The sequence below is a fragment of the Lipotes vexillifer genome, unplaced genomic scaffold (assembly GCF_000442215.2).
Source record: "Lipotes vexillifer unplaced genomic scaffold, Lipotes_vexillifer_v1.1 scaffold422, whole genome shotgun sequence".
Lineage (NCBI taxonomy): Eukaryota > Metazoa > Chordata > Mammalia > Artiodactyla > Lipotidae > Lipotes > Lipotes vexillifer.
Window position 1 is genome coordinate 1,306,411 of NW_006779087.1, and position 16,285 is coordinate 1,322,695.

A 16,285-nucleotide genomic window follows, 5' to 3' on the forward strand; every position below is an offset into this window, starting at 1 on the left:
TCTCTTTAAGCCTTTATCTGAGACCAGTTTCACGGGCCTCTGTCAATACTGCTGGACAAAGTTTACATGACCACGGTCCTTGCTGAGCCAAGCTCATAGGGAGCTTAGCATGATGCAAGAACCATTTCCTTCCCACTTTTCCTTCCTCAAAACAGGAGAGTGCTGGATTCCCCAGGGCCCAAGACCAAAGGGCTCCCAGGCTCACCAACTATATTCCCAAGGGTTAGTAGAACTGTAGTTGATGGTGGAAGTGAAAGCCAGAGCCCTCCTCCTCTGCAAAATACCCCACACACAAGCAGAAGGAACCATCAAGAAAGATAGAGAAAACCCATTAGATTGAACGGTTTGTAGTGTTTGGATGAGGAAGGGAATTGCTTGGCTCGACCTGGGAAGGTGCTAAGGAACAAAGTGGAGTTCATAGAAAGTATACAGTTGAGGCTCCATCTGTCCCTCACGTCCAGAAAGATTCCAAGTGGTGATGCTAAGATATGTTTGGTTCATGGAAATGGAGACCCTGAAATGTGATTGGTCCATGTTGTCTGAGGGGACAACCCTACACAGTCAGATGGAGATATGATTGGTTCACAAAGTTCTGGAGCAGTGTGAGTTCTTTCTCTTGCTTGGGGAGAAATACATGGCTAGGATCCCACAGGCCCAACACTGGCACTTCTTGGTTCTGGGTTGTCAGGGACCAGGTTTTTGCTGTCTCTGAGCCCATGTCAAAGGCCTGACCCTGAATGTAGCTGGACCCAAACCTCTCAGACCTTCCTTCTGCCCTCTCGGGTTGACCTCAACAGCCCCTTTCTACTCTGCCCATGAGAGACGTCCCTACACAGATGGGCGTCTCATTGTGAGTCCACGTCTGACATCTCCCTGGCGCCGGCCCTCTCCTCCAGCTCCTCGGTCCTAAGGGGCACAGATAGCCCTTCCCTGATGCTTCACCTTCCCCCTGCTCTCCCTGGTCCCATAGTTAACATCTGCCTCTCCATCCTTGCTGGTCTCTGCTAGGACACGAGGCGTGTGTCTAGGCCCTGGACAGATGAGGCACTGACCGAAAACATCTCTCTCTCAGGTGAGAGCTTAGGGGAGGCCATCTTGGCATCTTCTGCTGCCTTGAGAGCAGAGGTTCTTAACTGGGGGTCCGAGTCCAGCTCAAAGAGTGTGCACAGGCACATGTGGACTCTTTTGTGGGTTCCAAGTGCGACCATCATCCAACAATAGGAATCTTACTACTGGAGGACAGTGCAGGGGGCATAGGAAGGGCATCCTCTGGTCCCTTAGACACCTCAGCTCCCATGGCGGGGGTCAGCAGCGACACGCATTCCCCCCAGATGTGCTTCTGAATCCAGCTGAACCTCAGGGGATGAATGTGGTCCAAGAGGTGTTTGGCCAAGTCCATCCCCCAGCTGTGGCTGAGTCAGCTTGGGAGAGTGGGGGGAACCTGGGCTAAATCTGGGAGAAACTGGTTTGAAAACCCTTTGGGACTGAAGAGGCAGAGGGCAATAGGAAGGGTGACCCCCCAGCAGCCCAACTGGGTAGGCCTCAGTAGCTCTCTCCTGAGCTACCAAAAGAGCTACCAAAGACCCACCCACAGGTCCCCTCTTCCCTCCTCTTTTCCTTCTCGGTGGGGTGCTTGGTTGCCAGGGCAACAGGGTCTGAGGCTCCACTCTCCCACCCCGCTTTGAGGCCAGCCAGGCCAAGGCAGGATAGGGGTTCCATGGAGGGGGCCCGGGGGTGCAGCTGTCTGCCGAAGCCTCGGTAGGGGTGGGGTGCTGGGGGGGAGAGCACAGTCGCAGCTGGTGCCAGCCTCCAGCTGCACCTTATCTGTCCCTGGCAGTGGGAGCTCCGATGTGGCTGGAATACTGAACAGCACCAAGGGGAGGGGGCTGGCAGATGGTGGCCTAGTCTGCCCTATGCCACCCCCCTCTTCCAGCTGAGTCCCAGAGCCTTTGCCTGGGGGAGAGAAGTGGGAATTCATTTCTGAACCCTGGAAGGGATGGAAGGGGAGGGCAGAGAATGGAAATCCTGGGGGTTGGTATGCAGTGGGGATAGTATTCTCTCAGGAGAGGGTGGAATTGGGGGACAAGGGATAGGAGGACAAGAGTCCAGGGGACCCTGGAGTGGGGGCAATCTCCCAGAGGAGAGGTAGGCAAAGAAATCCCCCCAAGGTTCTGGAGGTGGACAGGAATCTTCTGGAGCACCTGGAGGAGGTGAGACGCTGATTTAAAAGAAGGGTGATCCTGAGACCCAGAAGTTGGAGGGAGAGGTCATCTTAAACAAGGAGAGCCAGGGATGGCAGGTCCCAGGGAGCCAGGACTAGCAGTGGGAGCTTCCTTATCCCCAGGGCCGGCTCTGCCCCTTCACTGACACCCCTCATCACACCACCCCACAGCGGCTCAGACCTGGGGAGGGCCCGACCTCACTACCTGGGTCTGTTCCCTCCAGCTAGGGTCCAGGGGACCCTGCATTGGGGTCTCTCTCTCTCTCTCTCTCTCACACACACACACACACACACACACACACACACACACCTCCCTCAGGTGACTCAGTTTCCTCTCTCACCTCCTCCCTCTCCTCCCCCATCCCTCGCCATTTCTGACTCTGCCCCTCTCCCAGACTGCTGTCAGCTAAGAGGCTCCTCTCAGTTAATTGACCTCCGGCTGTTGGCTAAAGTAATAGGGAATTGATGTAAGTAAGCGGCTCTGGGGGCGGAGCCGGAAGTGGAGGGGTGGGAAGAGTAGTGCTTGGGCTCTCTCCGGTCCCAGCCTGCGGAGAGCTCCGTGGTAGGGCCGCCACTGCACGTGCTGTGCATCCAGGAAGCAGAGGGGGGGGCCTGCACAGAGGTCAGAACGTTTCTGCTGTGGGTGGAGCCGGATTGGGAGCACGCTTCAACTTTGTGGAAGGCAGTTTCAATTCCTCGTGGATGGTGAGGGAGACTGAATAGTAGGCACGAGGGGCTGGGGGTGGGAGTGTCGAGCTCCACTTGATTCCTTCCCGTCACTGAGAGGCCCTTGGAAGTGCCAAGCCTCGTGCTGGGCACCAGGGGGCGGCGGTGAACAGGCGGAGCCTGTCCCTGCCCTCAGGGAGCCTTGAGCCAAGTGCGGCACTCCCGGGAGGCTCAGAGTGCAGGGTGGTACTAAGGGAAGCCGAAGGGCTTCGGAGCAGAGAATCACGTGCCAGGGATGAGAGGACCCTCCACATCTAGGTGGGGTCCTTCCAATCTCCCCAGCCCAGCTCAGCTATTCAGAAACGCCAGTTCTGGGAATTCCCTGGCCTTCCAGTGGTTAGGACCCCACGCTCTCACTGCTGAGGACCTGGGTTCAATCCCTGGTTGGGGAACTAAGATCCCACAAGCCGTGCAGCGCAGCCTAAAAGAAAGAAAGAGAGAAACTTCAGTTCTACAGACTGTGTGGTGTCTCCCCCAGCCCAGCCTCTCCCAGCTTATGACCAGTCTAGTTCTCTCCAGCAAGGGTCATGGTCTTTGGTCAGGTTCCCGAGGCACAAGCCTTCCCTTACTGTACGTCTGTACCCTGTATGTCCGTACCCTCTGGCTGAGAACCTTCTGGTCAGAACTCTGGCGTGGGGATTCTGGGAGGCAAAGCAGGGAAGGAGACAGCTCGAAGGAGAATGGAGCCTGGTTTGGGTGGAGGATGCGTCTGGGACTCCTGGGTTCTATTTTGGGCATAGTTTTATCTGGCTCCATTTCTCAGAGCCTGTAAGCAAAGGGGGCTGTAAATGGATTTTTAAATTATTCTTTGCCGAGGGGCAGCCTCTCCTTCAGCCTCTGGGCCACTCTGGCTAAGCACCCCCCGCTGGCCCATGTGTTGAATGGGTGTGCAGTACCGTTTCCTGGACACATGCATCAGATATCTTCCTCGTGGAAAAATTTAAAACAAACATGAAACTGCTGTGTAGTCACCTTGAGGGAAAGTTCCCTTAAGAAGCTCTAAGGACAGAGACTCTCACTCCAGGCTCTCTAAGGCCACTCCTGAGGGAGAGGGAGGGCAAGTTGTGATTTTTCTGAGCTCCTATGAATTCTTGGAAAGAAAACCCTTTCCCACTCCTCTCATCTGCACCCCCTCGATGTGGCTGACAGTCCTGGAGGCCTGGGAGGTTGGGCTGTGTAGCTGAGTATCGAGTGTCTCTGATTGGTGTGTCGGCTCTTCGTGCCTGGCTGGGAACATCCCTCGGGGAGAGGCTGCTGCAGTGGCCTCGACCATGGAGAGCAGACAACTCAGGCTTCCTCACCACACACTGCACGTGTGCCCCAGGTGTGCAAGCACACATGTGCACCTCCCTGTGCATGTCTGAGAGTGGGAGAATGCAGACGTGGACACACGGATGGATGTGCACAGGGCACACACAGCTCTCTTCATGTGTCTGCAGGAGAGAGCTCGTGTGCCCACGAACCTCTGGCCCCACGCAGAGCACATACCCGCCAAATTAATCTTCTCTTTCTGTCACGCTTTGCAGTTTACAGATGCCCTTTACTTTAGCTCCTGTGATCCTCATAATTCTGGGAGGCAGGAAGATGTTAATACCTTCATTTGAAAGATGAGGAAACTGAGGCTCAGAGGTGTTACATGACTTGCCTGAGGCCACACAGCCAGTAAATGACAGAGTGGGTGCCTTGACCTCAGGTCTTCTAAGCCCGGGTTCTTCGTGCGTGACCATAGGAGCAGGGATGTGTGGTGGAGGAGGGTGCCCGGCTCCCCAGCTGCCCATGCTCTGTAAAGAGGTGGTGTGATGAGGCAGGAAGGGAAAAAAAACAGGATGCAAAAGAGAAGAACCCCAGCCTCAGTTTGAGTACACCATCTTGTAACTTCTCTGCCTCTTCATTGCACCGTTTAGCCAAGTCCCAACCTTAGATGGACCCACCACTGGCTTCCTCAGCCACACTCTACCAGAGGAAGTCACATGGTTGGAATCACATTGTGTTCATGATCAACATGCCAGTGCTGCCCTGGCAACCCCACTGTGTTTTCCCGTCAACTCGCTCTCCCCAGTGATTACTGTAAATTTTTCTACGCCTCTCAAACCACCACCCTTCCTAGCCCCCCTCTCACCCTCAGCAGACGACCTCACCTCCCACTTTACAGAGAAGACAGAAGTCTCAGACAAGATCTCCCCGCTCCTCTGGGTACCTGCCCCCAGAGGGGAACGTCCCTCTTTTCTAGGCTGAAATCTCAACCTATTCTTACCATCTGATCTCCTTCTATCTTTATGGGAATTTTACCTTAAAGATTCTGCCTCTCCCTCCTTTGTAGTCGGTCTCTCCCTCTCCAGTGGAACCTTCCGATTGACACTGAAACATGCTTAAGATTCTCCCATCTTAAAATGTATAGCTATAGGGACTTCCCTGGTGGCGCAGCAGTTAAGAACCCACCTGCCCTGCCGGCCTGGACCGACTGCGCGGAGGCACTTGGCCATGTGGAAATGCCTGATTTTGTTCCCTGCATGCAGAGGAGACACAGCTATTGAAATCTCACTGGGTAAATTCCCAGGTACTGTGAAGTTCATAGATAAGAATCAGCCCAAGTCAGCTTTAAGGGATTTACCGTGACATTGAGAAGAAAAGACCGGGCTTCTAAAAAAAAAAAAAAAAGAACCCGCCTGCCAATGCAGGGGACACGGGCCCGAGCCCTGCTTCAGGAAGATCCCACATGCCACGGAGCAACTAAGCCTGCGAGCCACAACTACTGAGCATCACAAATGCTGAAGCCCACACGCCTAGAGCCCATGCTCCGCAACAAGAGAAGCCACCACAATGAGCAGCCCGCGCATCACAGTGAAGAGTAGCCCCCGCTCGCCGCAACTAGAGAAAGCCCGCGCGCAGCAATGAAGACCCAATGCAGCCAAAGATAAATAAATAAATTTAAAAAAAATGTATAGCTATAATGACAGCTAATATTTATTGAGCACTTACTATATACCAGGCTTTAGGTTAAGATAAAACCCAATAAACAAACATCTCTCAACTCCACAGCCCCCTCCAGCTCCCACAGTATCTGTTTCTTTTCACAGACAGAATTCTTAAAATTGATGTATAGATTCCACTGTCTCCATTTTTTTCTCATCTCCATCTCACTCTCTAATCCACTCGGGTGGCCTTCCTCCCCCGGCCCCAGCACTCCACCAAAATGGTTCTCGCTAAGGCCGCTAGTGACCTCCATATTTCCAAAACCCACAACCATTTTTTATCCTTGATGTCTCAAAATCATTCAAAATGTTTGACCACCACCTCTGTTTTGCACTATTCTCTTTCCTAACAACGGTACTCTCCTGATTTTCCTCCTTTGTCTAGCCACTCCTGCCTCTGTGCCAGTTCATGCTCTTCCACTTCCAACATTGTTAAATGTTGACACTGCTCAAGTCTCAATCCCAAGCTTTCCTCTTCCCTTAAATTGTGTGGCTATGATTTAATGGAACAGCTTGATGAATTTTTCATTAGTATATTTTTACATTGGTGTATCTTACAATGTAATATTTTACATATTACATCGGTATGTATTTACACTGGTATAAAATTGTAAAACATTTCTAGTGTCCTGGAAAGTTCCTTCGGGCCCTTTCCTAGTCAACACTACCCCACAGGAATTAACCACGTTCAGGCTTCTGTCAGTAGAGATAAGTTTCACCAGTTCTTGAACTTCCTAGACTATACGTATCCTCCATGCAGTGTATACATGTCTGTGTTTGTCTTTTTTTGCCCATGACTATTCTGTGAGATTCAGTCTCGTTTTATATGGCAGTAGTTAGTGCTTTTTCAATGCTGTGTAGTATTGCCTTATGTAAATAGAGCACAATTTGTTTATCCATTCTACTCTTGCTAGACATTTGGGTTGTTACTAGTTTGGGGCTATTATAAATAAATCTACTGTGAACATCCCTGTTCATGTCTTTGGGTTGCCATATGCACTCATTTCTCTTGGGTATATAACTAGGAGCTGTGGTTAAGTCATAGGTTAGGATTCTGTTTAGCTTGGGTGGATACTGCCATATCAGGCCATTTTTCTCTCTATCGCTTCTAAAAAAACTTTATATTCTATTCCTGAGCAGTCTCGTCTTCACTCGTGATTTCAATTACCATCTACACACCGACAACTGCCAAATGTCTGTCTCAGCCCGGCTCTCTCCTCTTAGCATCAGTTCAGTGGCCAATTTCCCTCTTAACATCTCCACTTGGATCTCCCCAAGGCTCTAAGAAACTAGCATGTGCCAAACCAAATTCATCATCTTAGCTCCCAAACTAGTCCTGTACTTGTGTTCCTGATCTAGTGAGCCATTCACCCACTTATGCAAACTAGAAACCATCCCTGACACTCCATCTCCCTCGCCTCCCTTACCAGGTCTGCCAGTGTTGACTCCCAGACATCTCTACTCCATCCCCCTGTTCCAGGCCACCCCACTGCTCCATGTCTCACCTAGACCGCTGCAGTGGCTTCCTAACAGGACTTCTAGAATCCCTCGGGCTCCTCCAGAGTGGTCTCTTCAAAACACTGCTCTGATCACTTGAAATCCTTCCATGGGGAATGGGACCAGAATCCTTACCCAGCCTTCGAGGCCCTAAGGGCCTGCTCTCCGGCTATATCCTCCTCTTCTCAGCTCTCTCCTCTCGGAGCCTTTGCACTGACTCTGTTCTCTGGAATACCGCCCGCCCCCCAACACATACACTCACAGACCTTTACCTAATCACTGCTCCTTATTCTTTAGATGGCAATTCAGATATCACTTTCTCAGAGAAACCTTCCTCAGTTTCCAGTCTGGTTCAGATCCCCCTGTCATTCACCTCCATGGAACCATATTATTTTTTCCATAGCACTTATCATAGTTGGCAATTAAATATTTATTTTTCTGATTTTAAAAAACTCTCCCCCATTAGATAATAAGCTCCACAAGGACCCAGTCCCTTATCTGTTCTCCATGTGTCCTCAGCACAGGGACACTCAGGAAATATTTGATGGGTGAATGAAAGAATGGAGAAAAGGGAGGGATCGATTTAGAGAGGGATGACCTACTTCCAGTCTCAAGCCTACTACTTGCTCTCCGCGAGACTTGAACAGGTCATTGTGCCTCAGTTTCCTCATTTGTCAAATGGGGTGAAATTACTCAAACCTGCTTATTCTGCTGGGTTGTATATGAATCCCCTGAGGCATCAGTTGAAAAGCAGGAGACATTCCACAGATGTGAGGGGTGACCGGAGTTCAGGAAGAGATGTGGAGAAAGTCAGAAAGCACTGGGTGGCCACACACAGCTTAAGAGACGTGCTGGGTAGGGAGTGATGTGGGGAGGGGTCGCATCTTTGGATAGAGGGTTCAAAATTGAGCGTTGTTCTGCGAGCGTGTCTGCTTGGGTATTTCTCCTCTGTGTATACTCTGGGGTCTGTGTGTGCTGCTTGATCCTTTCCTCACCTCCCCATTACTGTGAAAAATGTGGATTTGTCTACTAGATCGAGATGAGGAGGAGAGAATGTTAGAGGATGGAGGAGGGAGGAAGTGCAGCTGGGGTGTGTGTGTGTGTCTTCGTTGCCCACAAGAGGGCTGTGTGTCTGTGTGTAGTGCTGTGTAGGTGTGCAGTGTAGGTCTTTGTGTCCGTGTGGGGATGAAGTGTCCAGCCACACCAGATTTGCTGTCCTCTGAAGCTGCTCCGTGTGTGCACACCCTACTCTCTGCTGAAGTACCCGGAGCTTCCCGGCCTTAGTTTCTTCCCTCTGGAAGTTCAATCTACCTCTTCCAGAAAGGCTGCAGGAGGGGAACGATGCCCTCTAGTGGGTGTGGGGATGCATGCTGCAGCTTTCCCAGCCCAAGCCTCAACCTAGGCTGGCCCACCTCCAACCCAAGTCTGGAACTCACCTCTGAAACGCATCCTGGGGATGCGCAAAGCCCTCCAAGAGCTGAGGTCCCGTAGGCAAGAGGAAAATGCGCATGGGACAGGAAACAGAAGAACCCACGGATTCATACAGGAGAAGCCTGAGGACAACAGCTGAAGGTGGGAGGTCTCTCCTCATCTCTGCAGTGATTTATCTCTGGTTCCTGTTTCTCCACGCGGCCCCTGGGTCCTGCTCTTTCTTTCTTTCTTTCTTTTTTTAAGTTTATTTATTTTATTTTTGCTGCGCGCGGGCTTTCTCTAGTTGCAGTGAGCAAGGGCTACTCTTCGTTGAGGTGCGCGGGCTTCACATTGCAGTGGCTTCTCTTGCTGCGGAGCACGGGCTCTAGGTGCACAGGCTTCAGTAGTTGTGGCTCACGGGCTTAATTGCTCCGTGGCATGTGAGATCTTCCCTGACCAGGGCTCGAACCTGTGTCCCCTGCATTGGCAGGCAGATTCTTAACCACTGCACCACCAGGGAAGCCCCGGGTCCTGCTCTTTCATTCTCACAGTCGTGTCCTTAAGGAGCTAGTGATCACTACTCATACTTGAAGGGACTTGAGCAGAACTGGACCCTTCAGTCTGTTCCCTGAGTGGGCACTAACTATGCCCTGTGCAGTCAGGGAAGGCTTCTCGGAGGAGGTTGCCTGTGAGTAGGGTCTTGAAAAATGAGTAGAAATTCTCCAAGTGGAGTCCAGGGAAGCCATGGAACTGTGGATGAGCCTCGTGTGTCTGTGGAATGGGAGAAGGACATGGTGGCTGGATGCTGGACCCTGGACTAGGTGGGGTGGAGGGGTGGAGGGGTGGAGAGGTAAGGCTGGAGGGTGACTTGCCAAGGCCGTGTAGGTCCGGGGTGGCGGGGGTTGAATTTTACCAAGAGGCACTGGGGAGTGAGAGAAGGTCTTTATGCGGAAGGGTGGTCGGAATTACATAGCATGGACTAAAGGTGGGGAGAAACTGCAGGGAGGCAGGGAGTTAGGGAGACCAGCTGGGAGGCGGTTGTTTAGGTAAAAGAGTGGGAGACCAGTCTGAGGGCAATGGCATAAGGATGGAGAGGGACCAGATCTCAAAGGCTGCTCTTCTTCCGGGGCCTCTGTGTCCCTGGCAGCAAAGCTGAGGCCAGAGGTCCCACATCAGCCAGTTCTGCTAGAACCTGGCATCCTGCCTGCCATCCCCAACACACTCCAGGCTCTCTGCATGCAAATGGAGGAGGGAAGAGATGTGGGAGCAGGGAGGGGGGAGGGAAAGGGGGGCAGGAGCCTGGGGCTGTGGGATGGTTAAGGAATGGAAAGGCCCAAGTAGACTTGTCTGACCCCCACTGGTCCTCCTCTGGCTCTGTGGAGGAAGGGTTAATAGTTTCCCCTCCCTCCCTCCCCTCCCCTCAGGTCACCTTCTAGGCCCTGGAGACTTGGCTGCTGGCTCAAGTTCCTCAACCAGTGGCCCTGAGTAATCAGAGCACACAGAGGGGCCAGGGGCCTGGGGGCAGGGACTGATCAACTGGGAGCGAGAGGGGCCTCAGAGGCTGAGGGGCTGGGGGTATCTGCGAGGCTTAGGGTTTGGGGTACCCCAGGTTATTCCCAACACTCTCCACCTGACCCAGGACCCTGTACCGGTTCTGAGCTCAGTTTCTTCCACCCACCAGAAGAGACACCACCAGGGAAGCCCCGGGTCCTGCTCTTTCATTCTCACAGTCGTGTCCTTAAGGAGCTAGTGATCACTACTCATACTTGAAGGGACTTGAGCAGAACTGGACCCTTCAGTCTGTTCCCTGAGTGGGCACTAACTATGCCCTGTGCAGTCAGGGAAGGCTTCTCGGAGGAGGTTGCCTGTGAGTAGGGTCTTGAAAAATGAGTAGAAATTCTCCAAGTGGAGTCCAGGGAAGCCATGGAACTGTGGATGAGCCTCGTGTGTCTGTGGAATGGGAGAAGGACATGGTGGCTGGATGCTGGACCCTGGACTAGGTGGGGTGGAGGGGTGGAGGGGTGGAGAGGTAAGGCTGGAGGGTGACTTGCCAAGGCCGTGTAGGTCCGGGGTGGCGGGGGTTGAATTTTACCAAGAGGCACTGGGGAGTGAGAGAAGGTCTTTATGCGGAAGGGTGGTCGGAATTACATAGCATGGACTAAAGGTGGGGAGAAACTGCAGGGAGGCAGGGAGTTAGGGAGACCAGCTGGGAGGCGGTTGTTTAGGTAAAAGAGTGGGAGACCAGTCTGAGGGCAATGGCATAAGGATGGAGAGGGACCAGATCTCAAAGGCTGCTCTTCTTCCGGGGCCTCTGTGTCCCTGGCAGCAAAGCTGAGGCCAGAGGTCCCACATCAGCCAGTTCTGCTAGAACCTGGCATCCTGCCTGCCATCCCCAACACACTCCAGGCTCTCTGCATGCAAATGGAGGAGGGAAGAGATGTGGGAGCAGGGAGGGGGGAGGGAAAGGGGGGCAGGAGCCTGGGGCTGTGGGATGGTTAAGGAATGGAAAGGCCCAAGTAGACTTGTCTGACCCCCACTGGTCCTCCTCTGGCTCTGTGGAGGAAGGGTTAATAGTTTCCCCTCCCTCCCTCCCCTCCCCTCAGGTCACCTTCTAGGCCCTGGAGACTTGGCTGCTGGCTCAAGTTCCTCAACCAGTGGCCCTGAGTAATCAGAGCACACAGAGGGGCCAGGGGCCTGGGGGCAGGGACTGATCAACTGGGAGCGAGAGGGGCCTCAGAGGCTGAGGGGCTGGGGGTATCTGCGAGGCTTAGGGTTTGGGGTACCCCAGGTTATTCCCAACACTCTCCACCTGACCCAGGACCCTGTACCGGTTCTGAGCTCAGTTTCTTCCACCCACCAGAAGAGAATTCCTCCACCTGCTCTCCTGGACTGTTAGGGGATGGGCAAGATGGGAGGGGGAGCGGTGATCTGCCAGGAAGCTTTTCAGCTGCAAGAGACAGGGTCCCTCCCCCCAGTGCCAGGAACTGGCCATAAGTGAGTCTGTGGTCAGCGAGAGACCTCTGCTAATGGAACCTGGGCTGCCCCCCAAGCCACAGAGGGAGTGCAGCTCAGCGTGGTGGTGGTGGGGTGCTGACTGAAGCGGAGGTCAGGGGAGGATCGATGGCCTCAGGGATGGCTGGAGGGAAACCGGAGGTCAAGGGAGAGAGTAGGGGTTCGGGGCAACCAGGGGTTCAGGAAGTAACTGAAAGTAAATTGTGGTCAGCGCAGTGATCAGAAGGGAACCGAGGACCGGAGGAATAATGCGAGGGGAACTGCAGTGTAAGGGTGTATGGGGAGAACTGGGGGGCTCCATAAAATAATCGGGGAGATTCCAAGTCAGGGGGAATTAGAGAAGTAGAGGTTAATTAGAGGCGCCGAGAGAGTGTGGGGCTCAGATAACTCAGGAGAATGACTGGACCAGGTGGGAATGAGGGCAGAGGGCTCGGAATTGGGGTGGGAAGGCGAGGGGCAGGTGGACTGGAGGGTGAGAGGGAGCCTGAGGGTGCGTGTCTTGGGGGATGGGCAGAGACCCTTGCTGGCCCACGTCGTGGCAGTGAGAGCAGAGGACTCTGCTAGGTCCCATCACCCCTGGAGCCCTCGGGCTTTTCAAGCGTTTCCACTCTGTCCTCGACCCTGTCTGTCCTGCTGGAGTTGGTGACAGGGAAAGGGGCTCCGGCCCGCTCCTCTCCATCTCCCTCGGCCTCCCTTTCCCACAGCCATCAATTATTCATCGGCTCAGACAGCCGCCTCCCTGACAGGGCAGGCTGGTCCTCCTCTGCTCTCTAAGCCCCTCCCCGCCTCAGCCACACTGCCACAGAGGCCCTGGCAAGGGAGGACGGCCAGCCAGGCAGCAGAGACCTGGCAAGAGGGCTGCCGGACGCTGCCTAGGACCACACCTCCTCCCCCGTTCTCCTGCCCACCTCCTGGAGGAGATGCCCATCCAGATCTTCTGCTCTGTGTCATTCTCCTCTGGAGAGGAGGCCCCAGGGCCCTTGGGAGATGTTCGGGGTCCCCACCAGTGGCAACAGCGGGACAACTCAGAATCAGACAAGGAGGGAGAAGAGAAGGAAAAGGAGGCAGAGAGGAAGCGGGCCAGAGAGGGGGACTTACCGATGGACTTGGTGGCCTTTGCCAACAGCTGCACCCTTCATGGAGCCAGCCACATCTTTGTGGAAGGGGGTCCAGGGCCACGGCAGGCCCTGTGGGCAGCGGCCTTTATCCTGGCACTGGGTGCCTTCTTGTGCCAGGTTGGGGATCGAGTTGCCTATTACCTCAGCTACCCGCATGTGACTCTGCTAGATGAAGTGGCCACGACGGAGCTGGCCTTCCCGGCGGTCACTCTCTGCAACACCAATGCCGTGCGGCTGTCCCAGCTCAGCTACCCCGACTTGCTCTACCTGGCCCCCATGCTGGGGCTGGATGAAAGCGATGACCCCGGGGTGCCCCTCGCCCCGCCGGGGCCCGAGGCCTTCTCTGGGGAGCCCTTTAACCTGCAGCGCTTCTACAATCGCTCCTGCCACCGGCTGGAGGACATGCTGCTCTACTGCTCCTACTGTGGGGGGCCCTGTGGCCCTCACAACTTCTCAGTGGTGAGTGGGTGCCCAAAAGTGTCTGCCATGGCTCACCCTGACCGTCACCTCCTGGGGCTGGTAACCATCCTGCCGCCCCCCCCACCTCACCTGGACCACCCACCCTCTGTGAGAGAGGCCTGGCCGGAGCTTGCCTGGGAGCCCCAGGGTCTGCAGCTGGGCTCTATTTCCAGGGCTGTGCCAGTACTGCCCTCCCTGTTAGACTCTTGAAACACATAGTTGGTATTTAGTTGCTGCCCTGAGGCCCCTGGTGTCTCCCTGAATATCCTCCAGCATGTCCAGCCCTTTCCCAGACCTCTCTGCGATCCAGCAGGGTCAGCACCTTAATCTATCGCTGAGGTCAACCTTTGATCTGGTGGTGGGTGCCTATGCTTGGCCTTAACAATGTTGACTATCACCCCTGGACTGGAGCTGGGGCAGGTGCCCCCTGGTCTCTGGAGGTGCAAGAGAAGGGTGTGGAAGGGAGGCAGAGGGCTGGGGATATCCCCCCTCCACCCCAGCATGCCTGTTAGCAGCATCCTCATGTGGTCTTCCTGTGCTCCTCCTAGTGTGTGTGTGTGTGAGTGTGTGTGTGAGTGTGTGTGTGTGTGTGTGTGTGTGTGTGTGGTGAGGGAGAATAACAGGCCTCCTCTAAATCCTCCCCACTCCCCCCTCCAGCTCTAAGTGGCCAGGGACCCTCTTCCCAGGGGAAGCCCTCACTAGGAGAGTCTAGGGCCTTCCCTGCTGAGGAACCAAGCAGCACCCCATCCTTTCCCCAGTTCAGCTTCCAGTTCCGTCTGGCCCAACAGGTCCCCTTCTGTCCCCTACGAGTGCCAGATGCCAGGCCTTCCCTTCCCATACACCCATCTCTCAGTCCCCCACCGTTTCCCTAGTGCAGGGGCAGGTGGGTGTCATCATATCAGTGCATCTTGGGCTGACTACAGACAGACAGGAACCTGGAGGTTTTGGCCACTGGGCCTCGGACAGGTCAGGAGGTAGAGGAACATGGACCAAGGAAGGGGTCAACCTGGCTTTCTCGGGATCTAAGGCTAGAGCAGGCACTTCTCAGGCAGCACCACCAGGTGGCAGCACAGCCCACCGGCCAGCAGCACAGCCCTCTGAGCCAGCTCAAGGTTGCAGCTCCCAGCTGGCCTCAGCCACCAGGACACATCCCCAGGAGGGGGGTAGACAGGGATGCGTGTCCAGCCTGGACCCTGTGGCCAGCCACAAAGCCTGGTAGTGGAGCTGGGGGATTAGGAGTTCTCTCTCTACCTCCTCTCTGGACTTCACCCACAAAATGGGGGATAGCACTGGTTTTCTTTTCCAGAGGGGGAAGGAGGAGGTTGTTCTAGGAAGGGGGAAGGGAGCAAAAACTCTATTGACTAGTAATCCCTACTGCCTCCCTGTTCAGTCTAGCCTGACACTCTGCCTCTCTCTTTCTTTGGGCTGTGTCTGTATTCACCTCATGACTTGCTTGGTGGACTCTGTCACCATCTCTCAGTAGTTGAAGCACACTCACCCCATTTGTGGAAACCTGGAGGCATTCTGGGAAGCTGTGGGGAAAGGGCCATAAAGAATAGGTTCAGGGCTTCCCTGGTGGCGCAGTGCTTGAGAGTCCGCCTGCCGATGCAGGAGACACGGGTTCGTGCCCCGTTTCGGGAGGATCCCACATGCCGCGGAGCGGCTGGGCCCGTGAGCCATGGCCGCCGGGCCTGCGCGTCCGGAGCCTGGGGTCCGCAAATGGGAGAGGCCACGACAGTGAGAGGCCCGCATAACGCAAGAAAAAAAAAAAAAAAAAAAAAAAAAAAAAAAAAAAAAAAAAAAAAAAAAAAAAAGAATAGGTTCACTTTTCTCTCCATAGCTGTGTACTCAGGGCTGCAATAAGGGCTGCTCTGTGGCATGGAGACGGGGGACTGCCCCCAGAGCTGAGATCCCTTCTGCAGCCCTCATAGTTCTGCGCCAGCATTGACGAACATGCCAGGTCCTGGATGTTCAGGTTCTGGTGATAAGGGAACAGTGATGGACATAAGGGACTAATGGCAGGGGAAACTATAAAGCATAGCTTGGTCTTGGGGAGAGCAGGATTCCAGATGCCCGGGGTGAAATCCAGGAGAAGAGAAGAGAAGTCTCAGAAGGCCCTGGGCCTGAGGAGAGGGTCCCAAGGAGGGACCAGGCAGTGAGGGGCTCCAGATGATGGAGGTGTGTATGTTAGGGTCCCAGCGGGAAAAAGGTTAACACTTGGAGAGTTTAGTCGAAAAGACTAACAGAGGGACTGTTTATAGAGTTGTGGGCAGAGTTAAGGAAACCAGTGAGGGGGACTGAGGCACCTAGAAATAGTGGGAAATTGTCATATTCAAGCTAAAGGAACACCAAGAGGCAACAGTGCTATGCAGGGAGCCCTCTTGGCAGAATTTGTGGTCACGAAGGGTCTAAGCCACCTTGAGAACACTTGCAGATAAATACCCTGGTCTCTCCCTCCTTCTGTCCTCTGATCCTTTACTGATACCTCCCATTGGTCAAACCCAACCCAAAGCCCATCCAGGTGGCAAAGAAGCACAGGCAGTGCACCCCACAGGGCTCAGCCTTCCAGGGCACACAGCTGGGAAAAGAAGGACAGAATGGGTGAGAAGGGGAACAAATGGAGAGTGGGCTGCTCAGGAGGGGTCATTCCTGAAGGGCTGAAACTCCACCAGTTGGAGGGTCTGGAGACAGTCCCTGGTGGGCAGAGGGTACTGGCAGGACTCTCAGGCTCTCCGCTCTGCTCCCACCAGGTCTTCACACGGTATGGAAAGTGCTACACTTTCAACTCTGGCCGAGATGGGCGTCCCAGGCTGAAGACCATGAAGGGTGGGACGGGCAATGGGCTGGAGATCATGCTGGACATTCAGCAG

General features: G+C 54.3%; 1 protein-coding gene across 3 annotated transcripts in view; it reads left to right on the forward strand.

Moving 5' to 3' along the window:
- ASIC1 (acid sensing ion channel subunit 1) overlaps positions 1–16,285 on the forward strand; it is a 23,935-nt gene that overhangs the window by 2,517 nt on the left and 5,133 nt on the right. For 2 of the 3 annotated variants that reach the window (XM_007452281.1, XM_007452283.1), the window contains exon 3: positions 16,166–16,280. In XM_007452281.1, coding sequence (XP_007452343.1) covers positions 16,166–16,280 — 115 coding nt within the window. Of the gene's footprint in view, positions 1–12,758; positions 13,416–16,165; positions 16,281–16,285 lie in introns of those variants that run through there. The other variant, XM_007452282.1, reaches the window with a different exon arrangement.